This window comes from Eucalyptus grandis, chromosome 7 (genome assembly GCF_016545825.1).
Source record: "Eucalyptus grandis isolate ANBG69807.140 chromosome 7, ASM1654582v1, whole genome shotgun sequence".
In the NCBI taxonomy this organism is placed as follows: domain Eukaryota; kingdom Viridiplantae; phylum Streptophyta; class Magnoliopsida; order Myrtales; family Myrtaceae; genus Eucalyptus; species Eucalyptus grandis.
In genome coordinates this window covers 32,445,449-32,470,705 of record NC_052618.1, presented here as the reverse complement: position 1 = coordinate 32,470,705, position 25,257 = coordinate 32,445,449, and the positions used below count along the sequence as shown (strand labels likewise).

Here is a 25,257-nt window from a genome sequence, read left to right as displayed (position 1 = left end):
CTCTAATGAGCTTTCAAAATACTAAACTAAACGCACCCAAAGAAGGGGGAGATTGGAACTTGGACTGCCTTTCAAGCTATTGGCCGATCGTTGTAAAAAATTGGAGCCACTAATCGGTTCTGGTTTGTTTGTATTTGGTACGGCCCAATTATTTTGTGGGCATTTCTCGGATGTGAGGCCCTGGCCTCAAAATTTTTCCTAAGGACATGAAAACTTTGACCATCTTACGCTTTAACTTGGAATAAATGCATTGAAAGTTTTAAGACTTTTGAAAAGTGCAATCAAATCTTAAAACTTATAAAATTGTTCAATTAAATCCCGTCATTAATTGCACTTCTTTTGGAAATTTTTGAATTCAATTGTACTTTCGTTACAAGTTTAGAACTTAATTGCATTTCTTTACAAATTTTAAGACTTCTAATATACTTATCTCTTTTGAATTTTACCTCAAAACTTATACAAGTGGATGGACTCGAGCCCATTTTTATTATCAAAGCTAAAATTTGTGAATGCTGGAACGTATCATGTTCAGGAAACATCGTGGGAGAGGGAGATAGATAAGAGATAGACGACAACATGGTCTTTTTAGAATCATTTGCGTAACCATAGTTATTCGATCGTCATTTATGCTAAGTGGTTCCAATAAGGACCTCACAATTCAATCTATAGTCACATGCGCCAACAAAGATTGTTTTCCTTTCGATTGGCATACGGCCATCTTCTCACTATCCAAATTGATATGTTGACTTCATTTGTTTTGCAAAAAAGTATTTTTCAAAAAGTCATTTTTCAAGGAAAATGATAATATTTTCTAGTATTTGACCGAAACCTATAAACGAACTAAAAAATATTTCTATCATTTAGTATAAACAAAAAAATTGATTTGATTTTCTTAAATAAATATACATTATTTGAGCGCTAATAACTTGTCCATAATTAATCGAGAAACTGAGTCCAAGCACTAAAGTCATGAGTCTACCTCAACAAACTCTAATCCGAGCCTCTGAGATCGGGACACATCACCTAGGTCCAAGGCCTGGCCTCGATGGACCTAAATGCAGGCACTGGAGTTTTCAGCCCCACCTTTATGGACCCAAACACAGCCTTTGTGAACCTAGACACATCATTTGTAGGCCCAAGCTTGAGTGTTATGGATCCATGCTGGTGAGCACAAGGATCCTACGTTTGGCCTTTGTGGACCCAGCCCAAGGTGTCGAGACATTGAGCATGAGAATGAGGGCCTGCCTTGATCCAAGCATCTCGATGGACTAAGGAACCAGCATTTGAGTTTTCATACCCTACTATAGAGTTTTAGGTCCAAACATCTATATTTAGTCATGTTTTTTTAAATGATTTTCAATTTTAAAGAGGAAATCATTATTCTTAATTTAAGCAAAATCTTTCGTTGATTTATTTTCTCAAACAAATCAAACACTTAGAAAATAGGGTAAATATTTTCTGCAAAACCAACAGAGTCAGTTAAGTGGTTTTCATCATATGAGTGTAAGGAAAAGTTCATAAACGATGCAACCGCATTATGTTGGTTCATATTGCAACTTCACATTGCAATAGAACCAATTATTCAACAGTTGAAAGGGAGAAGGGCCTTTAAAAAATACATGGACTGTCAATACAGGGTGCATCAACAATCTCCATGCAAAAGCCGGAAGATGCTGAGATTTCAATACGACAAGCCCATTCATAGTGCTCCTTCTCCTTCGCAGGACACCGTGTCCAAACCAATGGGACCACGACAAAGTATGGCACTTCTTAAGGTCCACCAAGAATAGCATTCTCAATATCTTCTCAGCTCAATGCATAGCTGAATCTTCTCTCCACATCTTTCTCGAGGTTGCGTGGTCCACTTTTCAGGTACCTGCACAAAGAATTTGGAATTCTAACTATAAAAGAGCGTAGCTTTCGGTAATGCACGAGGCTTTGATCTAGTCCATTTCAATAAAAACAAAAGAACGGAATGGTAATCCAAACAAAATGCATCACCAAAATATATCATGCAACACTTATACCATGTGATTATAAATCATGATCTATAATATGCCTTTCCCAGAGCAAAGAATAGCTCTTTTCCTTTCTAATCTTGATAAAGAAGGGAAAGGATAGTCTAGGAATGACTGAAGGTTAAGATTCGTTTTTCATGTAAAGGAAAGCCCTGTTTTCTTTGTGCAACTAATGTCACTCCCTGTTATTCGATAGCCACGTTTGTCAGATGCATATGCATATGTGATACAAACATATATTTTATTAGCTGAGGAGAGAGGAAAAATCACTGAGGAACTAGATTCAATTAGCAAGTGCGAACTCATCGAAAATTATGAATGTGAACAGCAAAATTAAGGAAGAACCTGACTAGAAAAGAACTGATCAACCGATTTACAAGCTCTAAATATTTTTCCACAGAAGTTATTTCAAGCAACCGCGTTTAAGTTATAGAGAGCTGAGCACCATTTCATTTTCAGTTCTTACGGATCTACTGCTATAACTCTTTGACATATCCAGAAAGAAAAGAAAGAATCGCGTGCTGGGGAAAACTATGCAGTTCAGACAGGTAAACGCCTCGAGCAAATAAAGATTTTCCTAGTGTCATGCCACATGACATCATCTCAGAACAGAAGGCCAGTCTCATGATGCCAGTTTAAGAAATAGAGAGCAGCTAGCAATTTCCAAGGGTATCCGGTTCGTGAAGTGGCTAATGAGATGCGATAACACCTTTTTCAGTTCTCTCGTTTACTTTCTGTCTGTTTCTTGGGAGACATTTCTTCTTGTTCTCTGAATTGGAGCCCACCGCATGATGGAGCTTATAAGATAGACGAAGCGTACGAACCTCGAGCATCAAAAGGTTCAGTCGCCTGCGTTTGCCGTGAATCCACCGGGAGGCTGCTGGACGAAGCAGCTCGTATGGTGGTGACATCGCTGCGCTAATGACCGAGTCCCTCGCTCCGCTAATAGAAGCCCTATCTCACTTCTTTCCCAAGGCACGAAGCCCTTGTACTTGAGTCCCACATAACCGTTCAAGCAAGTAACCGTTCTCTATTTCTACGCACATTTCTCACATCAGTTACTTTCGTTATGATTCCAGTGCTAAACATACTTAATCTTCAAGTTTAGCACACCATCCTTATAGCCTGACACATGTGATTAATTTCTGGGCCATCGACTTTGAATTTGCCTCCTATAATCCCATCAAGGCTTAGCTTAAGTAGCCTTCACGAAAACTGCTTTCCACTGATTTTGCGAATCAAAACGGGATGTTCCATCTAAAACTTTCTCGTGACCAGCACGTGCTTCCGGAGGTAAATTCAGGTGTCAACACTAACCCTTCTTTCTCATGGTACAGCTTTTGAGGACAAAAATTCACAAGAAAATCTATCCTCAAAATGCATGTCGAGCATCATTGGTCAATAAATACTTGGAGGACAAAACCAATGCCGAAATCAGTAGGGGAAGAAAACAATATGGAAGAAATTAAGGATGGAAGCAAATGGGTCGAGACAGATTCCGACTAAAGTTTTTTCTCTATAAGTAGAAGTAAATTGACAAACTTCATAGTCTTAGTAGTACAGCCAATGTTAGCATACGTGTTCATTGGCCGCGCTGTGCTTCCAATATTGCATAGATGCTTAAATTAAAAGCTGAATCTTGATCGGCAGCCACTTTCCCAGATGAAAACGGAAGTTCAAATTATGTTCCTTTCAGGACCACTTGGGTCAGATATTGGCACCGAAAAATGAAAGGCCGTGTCCATGTTCCTGAGTCGCCTCAAAAAGTTACTGACCAATTCATCTTTCAAGCCATGGTTTCAGATATTGTTTTGGAGATGTAGAATCTGTCTTCATCCGCTGCAACATCAAAGTCACAAGGTGAGAGTACACTTTAAGTTCCTTTTCAAAATGTTAAACGCAAACTCGTTTCTGTAATCTGTTTTGTTTTTACATTTTACCTATGCAATTGATTCAATGTATGCATTTTTTGATTCCTTGGACATGATGAGTGGATATCATCCTAAAACGTTCGAAGTTTCAAAGAGTTGTTGGAAGACCAAGTATAGCCGGGAACATCGAGAAGGAATGATATGCTCGAGCAATTGAAAGCATCAACAATTTCATTAACGATGCCATTGCAATTGGAAGAGCTTTGACACATTGTTCAGGCAGCTTCCGTGATGCTCATTGTTTAATGCATCAATGGACTAGTAGTGATTCACTTTATTGTATGCTAGCAAGCTAGATGAACCTCCATTTATCATCTAAATTTTCCACACTTCTTGCAAGTCTTTTATATGTGTGAGATGATTTGGACCGGTACTGGAGGGAAAAGTAGTTCAAATGTCATAAATATATTACATTTTTGCCAATTCAATTATAAACCTTTCAATTTTACCAATTGAGTCTATCTAGCTAATTTTGGCCGGAAATCATTTATGTGGACGCCGGCCATTCTATGTGCTATAGTTAGCGTTGATATGAACAATTTTAATAATATTTTAATATTTTCGAATATTTTTTTATATTATTTCTTTTCTTTTCTCTTCTTTTTCATCTAATTTCTTTTTAGAATTTCATCTTAAATACGTTATCAAATTTTGTTATAAAAGATAAGAAGAGAGATTTATGAAGGAGAGATTAAAAAAAAAAAAACAATATGTGATAATAGAAAAACAACACATCGCTTGAGAATAAGTATCTTATCAAAACCATCACCACTTTTCATGCTCAATAATCACTTTTTTCCATGTCTCTTGAGAGTAAGTACCTTATTGGAACCATCACCACTTTTCATGCTCAATCATCACTTCTCTTCATGTCAATAATAACTTCCTTTTATATAAAACAGTTACTTCTTTTCATGTCCAAGTCTCTTCTCTTAATTAATTATTGATAACATTGTGGGAGTCCCCACTAATGTTGAGGTGGTGTGTATTTTGGGGAGGAAATTATTTTCTTAAACATGGTCTAATCAAAATTCACATGGATTGGAGCCAACCAAAGTTGTCAGTCACATGATTTTTCCTCAAATTCCAGAAATTTTAATGGCTTTGTGGGCTTTGATTGGCATAAAATTTGATTTGAGACACCTAGCTGTTGGGATGTTTAAGTCAATCAGCTCGGTGCCTACAACACTACTTTAGTACTTCATAAAATAAAGTGGAGTCTCAAATGGTCACTTCTTTGATACTCTCAAATGACAAGGAAAAATTATACTTCAAATTGCAAGCAAGTCTTGTACAAAAATTTACTCTTGCATGAGATCTATTTTGCTAGTGAAACTCCCAACTCCATTAATAGTGCGCAAAAGAAAGAAAAGAAAAATGGGAGAATGAGAGGTAGAGGTGGCAGAAGAATCCTTGTATTGAAAAGTTGTTCCTTTGTGATCAATTCAAGCTACAGTCTTTAGTATGGGGGGAAAGTTGCTCAAAAAGCTCTAAACCTATTACACTTTTGCCAATTTAGTTCTAAATCTTTCAATATTGCCAATTGAGTACATCTAACTAATTTTGGCCAAAAATCATTGGAGAGAACACTTATTGTCCTATGTGGCATAACCAACACTAACGTAGATAATTATTAATAATATTTTTTCAATTTATTTATTTTCTTTTTTCCTTTTTCTCTTTTCGTTTATTATTATTATTATTATTATTATTATTATTATTATTATTATTATTATTATTATTATTATTATTATTTTATTATTATTATTATTTCTTTTTCTTCTTTGTTTTCCCATTTTCTCTCCGTCGACCATTGTTAGGCCTTATTGATGGCCAACAAAGGTTACCGACCGCCAACCTCTAGCTAGGGCTGCCTTCATCAACCTCGGGCAAAGGATGCCATGCCTAGGTTGGTGAGGGTAGCCTTTGTTTAGCGAGGGTGGCACTCGTGTGCCCAAGCGACGGCGTGACGGCAAGCCCACACTCGCCCACCTAGCCAAGGCCACCCTCAACCACCCAAGCGAGGGTAGCCCCTCACCAATCTAGGCTTGGATGTCCCTTGCTTGAGGTCATTGAGGGTGGCGACCTCCATTGGTCAACAGTAAGGCCCGCGATGGCTAGCGGAGGCAAAAAGGAAAAAGAAAAAAAAAAAAAAAAAAAGAGAAAAGGAAAATAAAAGAAAATAAAAGAAAATAATAAATAAATTTTTGAAAAATATTAAATTATATTAAAAATTGTCAAGGTCAGCACCGACCGAATTACGTAGAACGGTTGGCATCTATGATGGCTATTTCCATTCAAAATTAACTAGATGGACTTAATTGGCAAAACATTGAAAGGTTGTTGGCAAAATTGAAAGGTTTAGACTAAATTGGCAAAAGTGTAAAGTTTAAGATTTTTTGAACAATTTCCTCAAGGTATTGGAGACTGTAGCATGAATGGACCACAAAGGAGCAACATTTCACTACAAAAATTTTGCCTGTGCCTCTTGTTCTCTCATTTTTCTTTTCTTTCTTTTGTGCTTTGTCAATTGAGCAAGAAGTTTCATTGGTAAAACATATCTCATGTAAGACTTAATTTTGCACATGACTTAGCTACAATTTGAAGTGTAATTTTTACTTGTCATTTAGGAGTATCAAAGGCATGACCACTTAAGACTCCACTTTATTTTATGGAGTACCAAAGTCGTGGTGTGGGCACCGCACTGATTGACTTACAAATAAAAGTCTCGACAGCCAGGCTTCGCTCAATTTTCCACCCCAAATTATGGGATAGGCTTATATTAATCATGACCCATGATGAATCACACACAATCATAGCCATGGATCATGGCAAAACATATCTCAAGCATGAGTTAATTTTTGGACACGACTTAACTTTTGCACGTGACTTGACTGCAATTCGAAGAGTAATTTTTACTTGTCATTTGGGAGTATCAAAGCCATGACCATTTGAGACTCCACTTTATTTTATGGAATAATAAAGTAGTGGTGTGGGCACCACACTGAGTGACTTAGAGATAAATTTCTTGATAGCCAGGCTTCTCTCAAATTTCCACCCCAAATTTAAAGGACATGCTTATACAGATCATGGCCCACGATGAATCATGCACAGTCATAGCTATTGATCATGGCAAAACATACCTCATTCAAGAGCTAATTTTTGCACACAACTTGACTACAATTTAAAGCGTAATTTTTACTTGTCATTTTGTAGTATCAAAGTCATATCATTTGAGACTCCACTTTCTTTTATGGAATACTAAAGTAGGGGGTGGGTAAAGCACTGATTAACATAGAAATAAACGTCCCTACAACCAAGCTTCTCTCAAGTTTCCACCCCTAATTATTGGACATGCTTTTATTGATCATGGTGCATGATGAATCATGCACAATCATAGCCATTGATCATGGCAAAACATATATCATGCAAGAATTAATTTTTGCACACAACTTGATTGCAATTCGGAGCGTAATTTTTACGTGTCATTTGGGAGTATCAAAGTCGTGACCATTTGAGACTCCACTTTATTTTATGGAGTACTAAAGTAGTGGTGTGGGCAAAGCACTAATTGACTTAGAAATAAACGTCCTGACAAGCAAACTGCTCTCAAATTTCCACCCCAAATTAAGGGACATGCTTATATTGATCATGACCCACAATGAATCACACATAATCATAGCCATTGATCATGGCAAAACATACCTCATGCAGGAGCTAATTTTTGCACATGACTTGACTACAATTCGGAGTGTAATTTTTACTTGTCATTTTGGAGTATCAAAGTTGTATCATTTGAGACTCCACTTTATTTTATGGAATACTAAAGTAGGGGGTGAGCAAAGCACTGATTGACTTAAAAATAAACGTCCCGACAACCAGGCTTCTTTCAAATTTCCACCCCAAATTAAGGGACATGCTTTTACTGATCATGGCCCATGATGAATCACACATAATCATAGCCATTGATCATGGCAAAACATATCTCATGCAATAATTAATTTTTGCACATGACTTAATTGCAATTCGGAGCGTAATTTTTACATGTCATTTGGGAGTATCAAAGTCGTGACCATTTGAGACTCTATTTCATTTTATGGAGTACTAAAGTAATGGCATGGGCAAAGCACTGATTGACTTAGAAATAAACATCTCGACAGCCAAGCTGCTCTCAAATTTCCACCCCAAATTAAGGGACTTGCTTATATTGATCTTGGCCCATGGTAAATCACTCACAATCATAGCCATTGATCATGGCAAAACATATCTCATGCAAGAGTCAATTTTTGCACATGACTTGATTGCAATTCAAAGCGTAATTTTTACTTGTCATTTGGAAGAATCAAAGTTGTGATCATTTGAGACTTCACTTTATGTTACGGAGTACTAAAGTAGTGGTGTGGGAAAGCACAAATTGACTTAGAAATAAACGTCCCGACACCAAGCTTCTCTCAAATTTCTACCCTAAGTTAAGGGACATGCTTATGTTGATCATGGCCCATAATGAATCACACACAATCATAGCCATTGATCATGGCAAAACATATCTCTTGCACAAGTCAAGTTTTTGCACACGACTTGACTGCAATTTGGAGCATAATTTTTACTTGTCATTTGGAAGTATCAAAGTCATAACAATTTGAGATAATTATACTAAAATTGACAAACATATGAGGTGTTTAAGAGTGTCCTATTAACAAAATCCTTAGTAAAATGGGTATAGAAGTGCTTGGCCCCGATTTTTGGGAGATCCACATGGCTCATTAGTACATAATACGTTTTTTTGTTTTTTTGTTTTTTTTTGTTTTTTTGTTTTTTTTGTAGTTGTAATTGCTAAATAACTGAATTTTCGTTACTTTTTCCATGGAATGTGATGAAAGTGAAGATTAAGGCTAAGGTATGTATATTCTATTTTTCAAGTTGTTTTCTTTTTCCCTAGATGTAATGGTGGTTTACCCATTTCAACAAGTGATAAATGAAACTAACAATCAAGAATGACAAATTCTACAATGCCATAATTTTGTAGTTTTCAATCAATTCATAAACGACTTTCTCATGTGCTACCTATTTTTGACCAAATTAATAAATAGATGGGTGACGTACAACTAAGAGTAATTTGGAAAGAGCAAGTCGATGTTGATCTTAGTAAGATACCAAAGGTGAATAGATTGCCTATATGTCATTGATGCTATGGATTAGTGTCATTTCATCATTAGCGTCCTTACAATACAATCATCTTTCATAGAATATGTTAGATTACACATGCGCACTATAATTTACAATTAAATTGAGTTTGTTCCTGCGTATTTATTTTCACTTTCCCATAATCCATTGATATTGATAGTTAAAGCAACTAGGAAAAACATCTACATCCGAGAGAGAAAATTATATGGATGCAATAGTGCCGAGAGAGTAACATTTTGCTTCCAAAAATTACGTGAAGATATTGCTATAATAACAAAAATCCATTGACCATAACAACAAATATTCCTTTCAAGCAATTCAACAAAATCCATTGAAACCAATTATCGTCCGAAAGTTTTAAATGGACAAAATTCGATGACTGTACTTACTACTATCTTTTTAAAGGAAAAATGAGCATGGATGAAGTGAGTTTAAACTTCAAGGAAGTAGCTAACTAATAAAATTATTTAAAATGAAAAGGAAAAAGAAAAAAAAGAGTGCCTTTAGTGCCATTCTAATGGGAAGAATTTACATTCCCCTATACAAAGAATTTACATTTTCAAGATCATCTTGCAGAGTCTTCATTCTCAAAGAGAAAACCAAGCCAAGCAAAAAGTTGACTCATCACATATCAGAAAATGGAAAATGGCCTCAAACTCCCAGTCCATATCTCACCTACATTTAAGTGGCCTCCAATTGCCATGTCCATGTCCATGTCCTTCGACCAAAATGAGTTTTCAACATTTTCTTCTTCCATTTACTCCAGCCCCACAATATGCACAAATGGCCAAGCAAAGTTTTCTCCAAAGGCAAAAAAGCCCTTCAAAAAGAAGAAAAGTGCTTCAATTGCTACTAAGTCAAAAAGAAAAAAGAAGAAAAATGCTTCAAAAAGCAGTCCTGAAAAAAGTAAAAGAAGAATCGACACCTTTTTATAAAAAGATAAAAATAGCTCTTCAAAATTGACACCCCACTCTTATAAAGCTCTTCAAAGTTTCCAGTAATACTCATCCTACCTTTGTTTCTCAAATCTACCCGCTTCTGGGAGCTTCAAGTCATGAAACTCATGGGCATTAGTTTTGGAGAGTTTCCATCATGCCCCTTGCTTCTTTGTATTGCTCTTGCACTATATTGTAACCAAGTCTCTTCCACCACCAATGAAACAGAAAAACTTGCGCTCCTCGCATTTAAGGTTAGCATAACCAAAGATCCTTTCGGCATGCTCAATTCATGGAACAATAGCATTGAGTTTTGCCAATGGTTTGGCGTTACATGCGGTCGGAGGCACAAGAGGGTCACTATCCTGGACTTGTCATCACAAGGACTCTTCGGATCAATCTCTCCTCATATTGGGAATCTCAGCTTCTTAAGGGAAGTGAGTCTTCAAAACAACAGTCTCGATCATGAAATCCCTCCACAAGTTGGCCAGTTGCGCCGCCTTCGTATTTTTCTACTACACAACAATTCATTGGTCGGTGAAATTCCCATAAACATATCAAGTTGCTTGGACTTGATCTTGCTTTCAGTTGAAAAAATGAACTAACTGGAGAAATTCCTAGGGAGCTCAGTTCATTGACGAAGCTCCAAGATTTTTGTTTGTTTGATAATAATTTTACTGGGAGCTTGCCTTCCTTCATTGGCAACTTATCTTCCCTGGTGGCACTTTATTTAGGTCAGAACAAATTGGGTGGGAGCATTCCCCAAGTTCTAGGCCACCTAACAAACTTGCAATTCATTATCTTTGCAAGCAATAGATTGTTGGGTACAATTCCATCTTCCTTATTCAATCTCTCTTCGCTAAATACATTTGATGTTGGATTCAACCAAATACATGGGACTCTTCCAGTAGGTATGGGCCTTAAACTCCCAAATCTTGAATATTTTCTATTTGGTGCAACCAACTTGAGGGGCCAATTCCTCCCTCGATATCTAATTGCACAAAGTTAGCTCGGTTTATGATTAGGATAATAGATTTTCTGGGAAAGTACCATCTATGGAAAATTTGCATAAGCTTTCTTGGTTTCTAATACAATATAATTTGCTTGGAAGTGGAAAACCTAAAAGCTTGAGTTTCCTTTGCTCGTTAACTAACAGCACCAAATTAAAGGGTGTGGATATCAGCATTAACAAGTTTGGTGGGGTGTTACCTAAATGCCTAGGTAATTTATCCACCACTCTCAGGGTCTTTGCAGCAACCATGAATGAAATATTTTGTGAGATTCCAGAAGAAATCGAGAATCTTATCAACTTGGAGGACTTATTTATGAATCTCAACCAGCTTTCAGGGGTTATCCCCTCAAATTTGGGGAATCTACAAATTCTAAAGCGATTGCAGCTGAGCTATAGCAACCTCAGAGGGACTATCCCATCATCTTTGGGAAATCTAACCAAGTTGATTCAATTAGATCTTCATGGGAACGATTTTCGTGGGCAAATTCCTTCACATATATCAAACTGCCGGTCTCTTAATGCACTTGATCTATCTGACAACAATCTTAGCGGTGCCATACCCCCGCAGCTTATTGGTCTCTCATCATTGGCCATCTTTCTGAACTTGTCGAATAACCATTTCACTGGGGTTCTACCCATAGAAGTTGGCAACTTGAGAGCTTTGACCGAGTTGGACTTATCCGACAATTTATTGGTAGGTGAAATCCCGATTAGTCTAGGTGATTGCACTTCATTGGTATTTCTATGAATGGCGGGCAACTTCTTCCACGGGTCAATTCCACAGTCAATCAAATCATTAGGAGGCATTGAATGTCTAGATCTTTCACGCAATAATTTGTCAGGTCAAATTCCAGAATTCTTGGCGGTATTTCGATCTTTAAAACTTTTGAATTTGTCGTACAATAAGTTTGAAGGCATGCTACCATGTGAAGGAGTCTTTAAGAATGCTACTAGTACTTCTATTGTTGGTAATAATGAGCTATGCGGCGGATTGCCAGAATTTCATCTCCCTAATTGCATTTCCAAAAGCTACAAAAGCATAAAGATCAATATAGTGATAGTTTTCACTTATGTTATTTCTGGAGTTCTTGGAATGGCTCTTATTGTAGTTTTAATATATCTTTGTTGGGTGAAGGAGAAAGTAAATGAGCCAGTTTCAAGTTCAATGGATGATTCACATCTAAATGTATCTTACGGGACACTCTTAAAAGCAACCAAAGGTTTTTCTGGAGCAAATTTGATCGGTGTTGGTAGCTTTGGTTCGGTTTACAAGGGGATACTTGAGGACAAGGGAATGGTTGTTGCCGTGAAGGTACTTCATTTAGTCTGTCGTGGTGCTTTGAAGAGCTTCATAGTCGAGTGCGAGGCATTAAAGAACATCAAACATCGAAATATTTTAAAGATACTAACAGTTTGCTCTGGTAGTGATTACCAAGGAAATGATTTTAAGGCCTTAGTCTATGAATTCATGGACAGTGGAAGCTTGGAACAGTGGCTACACTCATACGCAACATCATCTCATGGGAATATGCTCCCAAAAAAGTTGAATTTCATTTGGAGGATACATATTGCAATTGATGTTGCTTCTGCCCTAGATTATCTTCATCACCAATGCCACATCCCTATCATTCATTGTGATTTAAAACCAAGTAATATCCTCTTAGATGCTGAGATGGTCGCACATGTTGGAGACTTTGGATTGGCAAAATTCCTTCTTGAATCATCCCTTGATACTGTAGATAATCAGATGAGCTCAATGGGTCTTAGAGGGACAATGGGTTATGCTCCAGGTCTCTCTCTCTCTCTCTCTCTCTCTCTCTCTCTCTCTCTCTCTCTCTCTCTCTCTCAAACCAATAAAAGTTTATATACCTAAAAACTCTCTCTCTCTCAAACCAATAAAAGTTTATATACCTAAAAATTATATTGATCAGTCTTCTTATGGAAAGTTTGGTAGCTAATGACAACTCTTATAGTCTTACACACTTTACATTTTGATTTGATAATTTATGCTCTAATTTGATTTGGACTATGATCAAAATGTGTGGCAGAGTATGCGATGGGATGCGAGGTTTCAAGAGAAGGTGATGTCTATAGTTTCAGCATTCTCTTACTGGAGATATTCACAGGTTTGAGTCCCACCGATGACAAATTTAGAGACAATTTGACTCTTCATAGTTTTGTTGCAAAAGCTTTGCCTGAACGAGTGTTAGAAATCACGGACAACTTTATGCTTCAAGAAAGAGAGAACCATTTAGGCCCGTATAGTTGCCGGCGTTGGTCTTCCGAAAAGGATAACATCTTTCAAGAGTGTTTGATCATGGTGTACAATATTGGAGTTACTTGTTCGTATCAAGAGCCAAGAAGACGGATGAGCATCAATGAAGTTGTAAACCAACTGCATCGGATTAGGAAGAAACTCTTTGCATTGGGTTTACATGAACAAGATGAACCACCAATAGCTTAATTAGCTATCATACATGTAATGTCTTTATTAATTCCATCGCTGTAGTATTATTAACAATACTCAACTGAGCAGAGCTCGATGGCCCTTTGCTTCAGCTTTGACCAAACAGGACTTGGACTTGGCCTTGGATCGGCCCATCAGCCCAATTGTCAGTTTCGGTCTCCCAGTTGTGAACCGCCATCGTCGAGAGCCAGATATTTTCATCGCGTCGCAACAGGTCTTTTTCCCGCACCGCCAAGAGCCACCCCATCCGCCCCCACGCGCCACCGCCTTAACTCCGATTGCAGTCGCCACCGCCCGCGCTCCTCTCACATGTGACCGCCTAGAGACACCACCCCTGTACTACCACCACGGAAATCCCCAGAACATCCGGCCCCACGCGCCACCATGTCCTTGCATGATTGTCGAGTCCGATACACCCCGTCGGTCCGAGTTTCCGACCTTCAGTGCGTGCTCTCTCATGAAGGCGGTTTGGATTTGGAGTCTAATCCGTCGAGTCGGGAGCTTGTGGTCGCACGCGGTCTTGTGGATGCGAAATCGGCCGGCGAAGGAGGGACAAGGAAACGCTCGAGGCAGAATGTCTTGGCCTCGCAAGACTCCGGTGATAGGGCGATGATCGCATGAAGGACTCAAAACTGTAAGTATGTGTACACGCAATGCTATGGATTGGTTTGCTTGATTATGCGACGTAATTTGATATACTTTCTATAGCATGTGATGATTGGTTTACAATAGTGTACTTAGTGTAATTTTGGTCTTGATGAAAGGAGGAAATATTAAAAAAAGATGTGTCACTTTCATCTTTCTTTTGGAAATATTCTTATTTGGGAAATTAAATTGCTTTGGAGATGGATGCACTAGTGCCTTCGGGCCTCATATACTAGTCCGGTTTGGGAAGACACAATCACAATGTTGATTTGGTGTACAGACCTAGGGAATAAGCAAGAAGAAAGTGTTTAAACCAAGGAGAAGATCAATGTTTAGAAAGTAGAGAAAGAAATCTAGGATTCACGTTCTCCCTGCTGTTGGGTGTCCTTGCATATTTGAGGGGCTTTCACATGCACTGGGTGCCTATACCCTTCTCTCACCTAATTGTGAGTTCCAATTGAGTGGGTCCACATATCTTGTTATCTTCTCATGGCAACCATACAGTAATCTCTCTGTTGTACTATTTCTTTCTTTGGAAAACTATAACATCAACGATCGGACAGGTTGGTCGCTCTTAGTTTTGTGAAATCTACGTGATGGAGCAAATTGCAGGTCATGCTTTAAAATGTCATAATTCGGATCTGCTGCACGTTGGAGATACAAAGAAGGCGAGTGCAAGCACTCTTCCTCTGTTTTTCAGATGGTTGAATGGGCACGATGGGTCATCACCTGGCATTGTGAGACAATGAGCAAAGACCATTTATCTATTGGATATTCCCACTCCTTCAAGCCTCCATGCAAGTTCCCTTGTCATTCTGACGATTGTTCTTACTCTTACAAGCCTCACAATGACCACAGCGGACCTATCTTTGTTATCGTGATTGAGAATGATAAGGTTGGTTCAGATTGCTCTGTTTTTTCCTTTAACCGGCAAACAGTCTATAATGCTTTGTTAGCTTGGCATGTGCTTGGTTTCTTGTTGAAGTCGGGCCATGATCGATGTGCATGCTTTCTTGAGAATACTTTTATCTGGTCAATGCAGATGTCTGTTCAAGAATACCAAGCGGATTCTACAATGATGGACTTAATAGAAAGAGCAGGGCGAGGAAGCGCCAGGTGGATGCCCTATGGTTTCCTTCTGAAGGAAGAACTGAGGCCAAGGCTGAACCGCCAGCCCATTGGTGACCCAACCTGCAAACTGAGGATGGGGGATGTAGTGGAACTTATGCCAGCCCTACCCGACAAGTCTTTGACAGAATACCGGGAAGAAATCCAGCGCATGTATAACCATGGCCCGACAGTGTCGAGCACAGGTCCTGCTGCTAGTACTGTGGTCGGGTGGAGAAACCAACACTCAGCCTGTTGCGCCAACCATATGTGATTTTTAAGTAGTTATATAATTATTTTGATAGATACATGTACAGAACTAGATCTGTTTGGTCCTGGGATGAGAAAAGGGGATATTGATCTGACCATATGGATTCAAAATTCAATGAAGTTATGAAATGATTCTTTCTCTAAGATGAGGACTTCAAGGTCGTGTTCTGCTTAGTGTTGATTTCTGCCTGCATAGATCTGTTTCTAAAATGGGAGCCTTGCCTTGTGCGGTTTGCACTACTATGGCAAATTGCAGATAGTTCTCTCTTCGTGAGGTCTGAAGATCTTTTGGATCATGCAAATCACGAATATGGTTCGCTGAGTAACCCGTCTGAAAGATGTGCATGTAAGTTGTCTGCAGTCTCGATCCAATACGGAGTTCTAAATCTCCATGCATGATCTGCAAAAACAGCTTAGCTTTTCATGCTCTTTCATAAATCTTAATGAAAGAAAGACAAACTGAATCGTCTCGGACATGATGGGATGACTCCTCATCCGCTCAAATTTCAAAGCTAATAAGGTGCTGAACAACTTGCTTGATTGGTTGTAATATGTATAAGCCAATCTGGGGTCAAAGACCTGTTAAAATCCCTGAAGTGACATTCCATGGTTTCTAACGCCTGCGATCTTCCTTTCCAATATGTCTAGTGACATTCCTTGGATTGACTTCATCCAGTATGTTTTCTTGGGAGAGTCGAGTGGCAAGAGAGAGCCCACGTTCAGGTACTCGGAACGAGCAAGAAAAGCAGTTCAGCTGGTTTCCACGAGCTCATTGTATCCAACTATAAATGCCTACAATGGCCATTTTGAACCACGTTAACTAATCTTATCTACACCTCAGTTATCTTCAGCACCTTCATCCCAGAAACCATGCGATCCTCCGACTCAAGATGAAGGTAAAAACACTGGTTGTGATGATGAATTTTTCTTTGAATTCATACTCTCTTCTCTCACACACAAATACACGAAAAGTATTCATTTCCTCATTTCACTTTTCACTTTAACCATTGGTTTTGATTGATTGCAGCTCTTCAGCTGGATGCAGAACAAGCTGAGCATGAGATAGGAGTAATATACTCGTAAAGCCATTACAGTTTTCAGCAACCTGTCACCATAAGTACTATTTTGGCATGTCTTTGTAATGGATGATTCTTGATTTGATACTGTGCATCGCAAAAGCTGAGAAAGCTAAGAATGAACCATACTCTCATTAGGGTAGAATTGAAGGCCTATTATCGATATGTTTCTGCTGCCATGTGTGCATTTGCTTACGGAAATGTTGTGCTGTGAACGGTGTTGGGTGGTCTTAGGCCTCTTTCACCCCCCAAAGTTAGCTCAAGAGGTGAGGTTTTCCCTCACACTTATAAACTGACCACCTATCCATTTCACAACTGTTATAGGATAATCCCAACAATCTCCTTCTCACATATTGGGCTTAGGTCGGAAGCCGCAACAACCCTCTCTGAGAGACTACTAGGTCTAGACTTGTTGGTAACCTAAGCTTTGATACTAGTATTGGGTGGTCTTGGACCTCTTTTATCCTAAAAGCTAGCAAAGAAATGAAACTTTTCCTCACACTTATAAACTGGTTACTTACCCCTTCCATAACCAATGTGAGATAACCCTAACAAATAGGGGCTTTTGTAGTCGGTGAATGAACACACTTATCATTTCCTTACATGACTGCATGATCTTGATTGTAATAACTAGGAATCTACTTAGAGCCTACAACTTCTGTGTCATTATACAAGGTGCCTACTTTTCCAATCCACTTACTTTATATTTTGGAGGAATTAAGAGGAATCTGTTCTTTATTTCACTTCTAGGACATGAGTTTTAATGTGAGTGGACCACACTGATGTAGACATACATGAACTTCATGTTGTCTCTTGCATTGGTGGAATTTCATATCTTGTTAAACCGTAATGGTTCAGATCAGATGAAAATAGAACCTTGAGAAGAGTTCATTAACCGCCACATGGATTACTTGCAAGTGGGACTTTTGGGACAAAGTGGGCCTGTGAGATGGACCGGACCATTCTCCTAAAAAGCCCATCAAAGAAAGGTTATGGGCCGGGCCTTCGGGCTTTTGTTTTTTCATTTTTGGCCCAGACCTAAGTTTCGGGCCTAGACATGGCAAGCAAATTTTTTTTTTTTTGGGGTCCAATCCAGCCACATTTTGACATTTGTCTATGACGTGGACAAGTATAAGAAAGTTAAAATTTTGTTCAATTTTTTTCTTACTCTTCCTCTCCTCCTCCTTCGTCCATAGTCAGATGCGACCATGGACCTCAGATAGCAAAGGCTCGCTGCCATGTGATGGCCTTGGACCTCGAAAAAGCCACCTAAGGCTATCGTCAATCCAATCAACCTCAAATCGACTTTGATCCAGCGTCGATCAAGCCCAAGATCCGAGATCAAGCACTCGGATGACCCTCGATTCCAAGATTAGGGCTAGGGTTGAATGTGGTCGAATTCAAGACTTGAGGCTCGCACTTAGCTTCGAGGCTCGACTGCGGTTGTAGTGCACGGCAGGGGGTGAGTGGAAGGGAAGAAAGAGAAGGGGAGGCAAAGGTTTGAGGCTGGTGAGGCCGTGGTCTCTAGCAACTCGAGACCAATTATGCATGTAGTGTGTTGTAGGAGTCAAAGAAGCTGAGAGGCCCAAATGTCTTCGGATTCATAGTCTAGCTTACCAAAGAATATTTGCAGTATGCGAAAATACTTAAGAGTTGAAGTCCTTCGGCTAAATGTAATCTTACCTTCATTATTTATTCTTATCACTATCTCATTCTCTGAACTTCAAAACGCAGTTATTGTAAAGTGAAAGTCAAATGCTTTTCCATCTAGTTTAGACATAGTAAAGCAAATCTTCAAACCAGTATCAACTCTTTAACCTAACATCAAGTCAACTACTTTTGTCTTTTATAATAAGACATTGGAACTAAACAATTTGCCACAAAATATAAAGATTTTATTACAAAAAATGAATGATTTGGAAAATATTTTTTAAAAATGATAGCTTATATTGCTTAAATTAATTAGTTGATGAAAATCATTTTCATTTTCGACAATAATTTATATTTTAATATTTTCGTGGAAAATGAAGGTACTTTTCAATCATTCATTTTTGTAAGAAATACAAATTATCATTTTTAAATATATAATATATATATTTTCTAAATTACTAATTTTCTGAAAAATAAACTGAGCTTTATTTGCATTTAAAAGTGAATTTTTTTTTTCGGTCGGTCATTTAAAAGTGAATTTAACATGTGATTAATTTGCCACAAAAAAATGCCAATTTGAGGCAGATTCATGTCCTCTTAAAAGAAGTCACAGAATTTTGAACCCCCCCTCGGCCGAAAAAAAATGAAAATGAAGTCAGAGAAGCTATTGTGTACAAGTTACAAAAGTGATTTTTCAAGAAGTGAATCAACATTTAAGAGATATACACACACACATATATCTGTCTCTACCATTTTGGGTAGTTCCTCTCTACCGTTTTGCGTAGCTATGGCTTTCTATTAACTTAAACCCTAACCTATCCACCATGATTTTGCCCTAATTCTCTTCTACAGCTCGTTCCCTATCCCACAACCATTGGAGCACCTGCGTGTCATCTCCTTTGGCACCTGTGCCAAACCCTACCGCCTCCAAATCCATTGCCATTCTCACAGCTGTCTCAAAATCCACGTCGCCCTCCACAAATCCCTTGGCTCCTTCTGCGACTTTTTGCCCTCAACTATACTGGTGAATGCTCCAACGTTGATGATGGCGGTGGAAGAAGGTGCTATTGAGCGTCTGGCATACCTCTGCAGTAAACTAGGTAAGTTAATGTACGAAAATGATTTGAATATTCTGGATGAAGAACTTTTAGAGGAAAAAATCATGGAATGTCGTGTCCCTCTTGTCGGGCAACTTTTCCAAAACCCCGAGTGCTATCCCAAGTAAAATTTTATTTCGAAGGAAAATTACACCTGGTCACACATGCTCTTTATGTAATCAAAGCACGGAAACTGTGGAGCACGTGTTTTTCTTGTGTTCTTGGAGGAAGGAAATTTGGTCGAAGCCTGTGCTGAATGTCCACATCTCAAGTCAGGGCCTTACTCGAATTGAAGATTGGTTTGGGAATTTGAAAGGAAAGTCGAGCAACTCATGGAATCTAAAGTTGGCTACTGCGACACCATGGAATATCTGGAAGGCGCGCAACCAAGCCATCTTCAAGAATAAAAAACCTGACACAATCAACCTCATCAATTCTGTTTCGACTGTATTGGAGAGCTTTAACAGATGGAACCCCAAACTCAGCAAATCCGGGAAAAAAGGCAAATATTTTTCATGGACTTGGAACCCACCCCAGGATGGAGCTTATAAGAAAAACATAGACGAAGCTTACAAACCTCGAAAGGTTTGGTTGCCTATGTCTGCCTGAATCAGCCAGGAGGTTGCAGGATGGAGCAGCTCGTACGGTGGTGACGTCGCTGCCCTAACGACCAAGTCCCTCGCTTCGCTAGAATCCCTTTCTCACTTCTTTCCCAAAGGCACGAAGCCCTGTACTTGAGTCTGATACTTCATCGCCTAACAGACTTGGTCTATGCCTTGGAGAGCACAGATCAACTTAAATGGGAAGCTCACGCACTTATCTTGAAATGCAAAGATATGTTACTGCCCTTTTCTAAATCCAAATTGTTTATTGTTTTAGAGAGGCTAATATTATAGTGGATCACATTATCAAAACCCACAAAAATAACTACCTATCTCTAAATTGGATCTTATCCCATTCTCAAATACTTTAAAAGCTCTTATGTATTGATACCCATTTATCGGCCCTACTATCTTTTCTCAGTGAATGATACATTTCATTTTCTGACCAACAAAAAACCAAAAAGATGTCACATATGATCTTGTACTTCCAAAAATTTTCAGTGACATTTAAAACAGGTGCTGCTCCTGTTTTCCGACCGTTTGGAACGCGGGAACGCCTCAAGACACCCCAAAGTCGATTTCATCCAGACACGCGAAAGAAACATCTCTTATCTACGGGTGTCAACGGTTCGCTTGGTTTTTGAAAAACCGAACCAAATACGAACCGTTAGGAAAAACTTCGGTTCGGTTTTGGGTTTTTGGTTTTCAACTTTTAGTTTTTAGTTTTTTATTTGTTGTTTTTTTTTTTTTTTTTTTTTTTTGGTTGTATTTTCAAGAAATAAGCTCCCTTATCGATTTGTTGGTTCGGTTAACCGATAAACACCAAATCGATAAAAAAAAATTTGGTTTTTATGAGAACCGAACCGAATGAAAACCGAACCGAAAAAACCGAATTTTTCAGTTCGGTTCGGTTTGATTTTCAGTTCGGTTCGGTTTGGTTCGGTTTTTACACCCCTGCTCATATCGATCAAGAAGCCAAGACCCAGCAAAGCACATCGGAAGAGATTCGGGCATTATGACTCGAGAGAAACTCTAAAGCTCACGGGCGATGAGTTCCTTGAAAATCATTGCCAAACACCCGAGCATCGCCAAATCGATTCCTCCACCACCCTCCGAGAGCTCCAGCAAATCCACGCCCACCTCCTCCTCAATGGCCTCCTCATCGACCCTCGGCTCTCGGGCCGGTTCGTCGCTGCCATCGCCCTTAGGAACCTTGACAACCTCGACTACTCTGGCCGGGTCCTCGACCGGTGCGAGCACCCCACTCTGTTCAGCTTGAATTCCATGATCAGGGTCCACTCCAAGAGCCCCACCCCGCAGAAGAGCTTCCACTTTTACAGTAGGATCCGACGTCGCGGCTTGTTGCCGGCCAATTACACTTTCAGCTTCTTGGATGGTAACTGTTGTTTTCTTTTTTCTTGAAAAGAACAGAGAACACGTAGACAGCAAAAAGAACAGAAAAAGGAGTTTACAGCAGAAGCAGAGAACAAGTTTACAGCAGAAGCAGAGCGTCGTGTTCAGAAAAAAACTGAAAAACATGTTCAAAATACATATTAGAACGTAACCACAAACCCACGTCGCCGACTAACGGCTTGCTTGATCCACAAAATCAGCAACAGATCAGAATATCTAAGATATGTGCAGCTAACTACTCCTAGGAGATAAGATTGACTAACCAACTCCTAAAAAACAGGACACCAAACAAAACAAAAAAAGAGAAAAACAGCACGTGCAGTCTTGATACATCAACACTCTCCTCCTGGATCAAGTACTGCACACTCCTAGCTTTGCTCGAGAAGTTCAAATCGACCAACATGAAATGACTTCGTGAATATATCTGCAATCTGGTTTCTGAATTGCAGTACACCAGTTTCACCTCTTCAGCCTTTTGCACTTCTCTCAAGAAGTAAAACTTGACCTTAAAATGCTTTGTTCTTCCATGAAATACCGGATTTTGTGAAATGGCCAAAGTAGCTTGATTATCCACAAACACTTCTATATCTTCTTCTTGCTGCATATGCAGATCATCCATTAGCTTCTTCAACCATAATGCTTGATTCACAGCTGCGGTAGCTGCAATGAACTCAGCTTCTGCGATTGATTGAGCCATTATTTCTGCTTCTTTGAACACCAAGAAAAACATGCTAACCCAAATGTAAAGCAATAACCTGAAGTGCTCCTCATATCATCCATTGATCATGCCTAATCACTATCAGAATACCCCTGCAACTTAAACTCCTGAACTCTACAAAACTTAATCCCATATGAAAGAGTACCTCTCAAGTACCTCAATACCCTCTTTGCAGCTACCATATGCAACTCACTTGCACAATTGAGAAATCTAGATAAGACACTTACGGGAAACATGATGTCGGCCTAGTTGCGAGTGAGATACATAAGACAGCCAATCAAACTTCTATAAACTCTTTCATCTGCGAGTGTCTTTGATCCATCCTCCTTTTGAAGCTTTTCCTTATGACCCATTGGAGTACTCACACTCTTGCACTCCTCCATGTTGAATCTCCTTAGGATCTCCTTCAAATACTTATTTTGATAGATAAAAACTTCATTCTGAGTCTGCCTAACTTCCATTCCTAGAAAATATGACATCTCACCAAGATCAGTCATTTCGAACATCTTCATCATCTCTTGCTTAAATGCAGTAATCTGAGCACTATTACTCCCTGTCACTAGCATATCATCCACATAAAGAGACACCACCACTAAGTCAGATACTAACTTCTTAACATATAGAGTGGATTCACTGAGGCTTTTCTTGAAACCTAGACCCAACAAGTGCTCATCCATCTTATTGTACCATGCTCTAGGAGCTTGCCTCAAGCCATAAAGAGCCTTTCTCAACAAATAAACTTTCTCCTCCTGGCCTGGTGTGACAAAGCCTTCTGGTTGCTCAACATAAATCTCCTCCTGCAACACTCCATTCAAAAATGCAGATTTCACATCTAATTGATATACCTTCCATCCTTGTTGAGCTGCCAAAGCAAGAATCATTCTAATTGTATCAAGTCTTGCCACAGGAGCAAAGGTTTATGAGAAATCAACTCCCAAAATCTGTGCATATCCCTTCACCACCAACCTGACCTTATGCTTATTCACTGAGCCATCAGGATTAAATTTGGTCTTGAAAACCCATTTTACTCCAATCACCTTCCTATCTTGAGGCCTCTCCACTAGCTCCCATGTCTAGTTCTTTTCTATCATAGCCAACTCTTCCTTCATTGCATTCATCCACCTCGATCGCTTTTAGCTTCCTCATAACACGCGGGTTCCAAAACAGCCACACTACACCTTTGATATATATCAGTCAAAGATCTGGTACCTCTAATTGGAACATCATCCACCAGTTCGTCAGGTTCCAATGAGACCTCTTTGTGCTTGCCTTGTGGCTCATTTGTCCAATCCCATTTCTCATCTTCTAGGAACTAAACATCCCTGCTAGTGATCACCTTCCCCGTCTGTGGTTGATAGATCATGTAAGCTTTTGATACTAAACTGTAGCCAACAAAGATCCCAGGTTCAGCTTTCTCTCCCAACTTGTCTCTCTTGACATGTGGAATATGAGAAAAACACAAACAGCCAAACACCTTCAAATTTCTTAGAATTGGCTTGACATCAAACTAGGCTTCAAAGGGTGTCTTCATCTCCAATACCCTCGTAGGTAATCTATTCAGTAGAAAAACTGCTGTGCTTCTTTTGCCTCGCCCAAAACTCTTTTGGTAGACTCTTCTCATAAAGCAAACACCTAGTCATATCCATAATGGTTCTATTCTTCCTCTCACTAACTCCATTTTTTGTGGAGAGTAAGGAGCGAAGCGATGTTCAATTCCAGCCTCTTCACGGAAAGATTTAAACCTCGTGAAGTGTATTTGTTCCATTATCAGATCTAATGACCTGAATCTTGCAGCCACTTTGGTTCTCAACCCATTTCTTAAACTTCAGAAATACCTCAGCAACTTCTGACTTTTGCTTCATAAAGTAAATCCAGCACATTCTAGTATAATCATCAATGAAAATAATGAAATACCTGCTGCCATTTAGTGAAGGAATCACTTGTGGACCACATAGATCCGTATGAATCAGCCGACTTCTCTGTCGCTCTCCAAGTGGATTTCTTGAAGGGAAGTCTTGTCTGCTTCCCTAGCAAACAAGCTTTGCACCTTGTGATCTGCTCCTCCAGGCTTGGTAACCCGGTTGCCATTTCATTCCTCTGCATGAACAGCGCGTCTTTATGATGAAAGTGCCCCAACCTCTTATGCCATAATTCTAAATCATTAGCCTGACACTTGAATGCCATCTGCTCCTTCTCAAGAGGATTCAAAGAAAAACTTTTATGTTGCATTTTTATCTTGAACAACTCCTGACCATTGGAGTCAAGATCAAACACTTCTCCTCTTCAAATATCACCTTAAATCCCTTTTCTACCAACTGCCCCACACTCAGCAAATTCTGATCAATTTTAGGCACATACATCACATCAGAAATCAGCTTCGTTCCATCACAACTCTCCATTGCTACAGTCCCTTTACCTTTCACTTCTAAGTACTCCCCATTCCCAATCCTCACTCTTGACTTCAACGACTTGTCAAGGTTTATAAACAACGTTTCATCACTTGTCATATGGTTTGTGCAACCACTATCAACAAGCCAACTATCACATGGAGTACTAGAGGAGAAACAAGAGGCAACAAACAGTTGATCTACCTCTTGCTGAACTACAGCATGTGCCTCACCCTGCTGCTGATCTCTCTTCTCTTTGCAGAACTTCTCAATGTGTCCAAGCTTATAACACTTTCTGCACCTAACATCTGGCCTCTTCCAACACCTAAAGTGTGGATGATTCTTTTTTCCACAGTGCTGACATGAGGAATATCTTCCCCAATTGTTCTTGGAGTTGCTCGCACTATTCTCTCCTGCGGCTTACGAACCCTCTTGCCATTTCCTTTCTTCCCTTTCCACTTGTTAACTTTTCCTCCTACATTCTGCTGTTCTTTGGCCGGCAAAGCTCCTTCTATACTTCCTTCCACCCTTATTAACCTCCTCTTGCTCTTGTGCTTGCAAAGCACTTAGCAATTCTGCCAACTTGATGCGAGACAAATCTTTGGTATTCTCCAAAGAGGCAATGGTTGCCTCAAACCTTTCGGGCAAGGAGACAAGAATCTTCTGCACTAGCCTATTATCAGAGAGGTCAGTACCTAGAACTCTTGCCTGATTTGCAATGCTTATCAACTTACCAGAATACTCC

General features: G+C 39.3%; 2 protein-coding genes across 3 annotated transcripts; both read left to right on the top strand.

Moving 5' to 3' along the window:
- Positions 1 to 11,327: 11,327 nt before the first annotated feature.
- LOC108960851 (probable LRR receptor-like serine/threonine-protein kinase At3g47570) lies at positions 11,328 to 13,544 on the top strand. The gene is made up of 3 exons (XM_039317745.1): positions 11,328 to 11,799; positions 11,923 to 12,870; positions 13,129 to 13,544. The coding sequence occupies exons 1-3, from the start codon at positions 11,328 to 11,330 to the stop codon at positions 13,542 to 13,544; spliced, it is 1,836 nt and encodes a 611-aa protein (XP_039173679.1).
- A 219-nt stretch (positions 13,545 to 13,763) lies between these two features.
- Positions 13,764 to 15,713, top strand: LOC108956907 (probable GTP diphosphokinase RSH2, chloroplastic). Of its 2 annotated transcripts, XM_039316899.1 has the most exons (3): positions 13,764 to 14,181; positions 14,805 to 15,087; positions 15,235 to 15,713. In XM_039316899.1, the coding sequence occupies exons 2-3, from the start codon at positions 14,893 to 14,895 to the stop codon at positions 15,571 to 15,573; spliced, it is 534 nt and encodes a 177-aa protein (XP_039172833.1). In that variant the 5' UTR covers positions 13,764 to 14,181; positions 14,805 to 14,892; the 3' UTR covers positions 15,574 to 15,713. The 2 variants fall into 2 exon arrangements, with proteins under 2 accessions (XP_039172833.1, XP_039172832.1); XM_039316898.1 differs by lacking the exon at positions 13,764 to 14,181 and having other exon boundaries at positions 14,426 to 15,087.
- Positions 15,714 to 25,257: the final 9,544 nt, after the last annotated feature.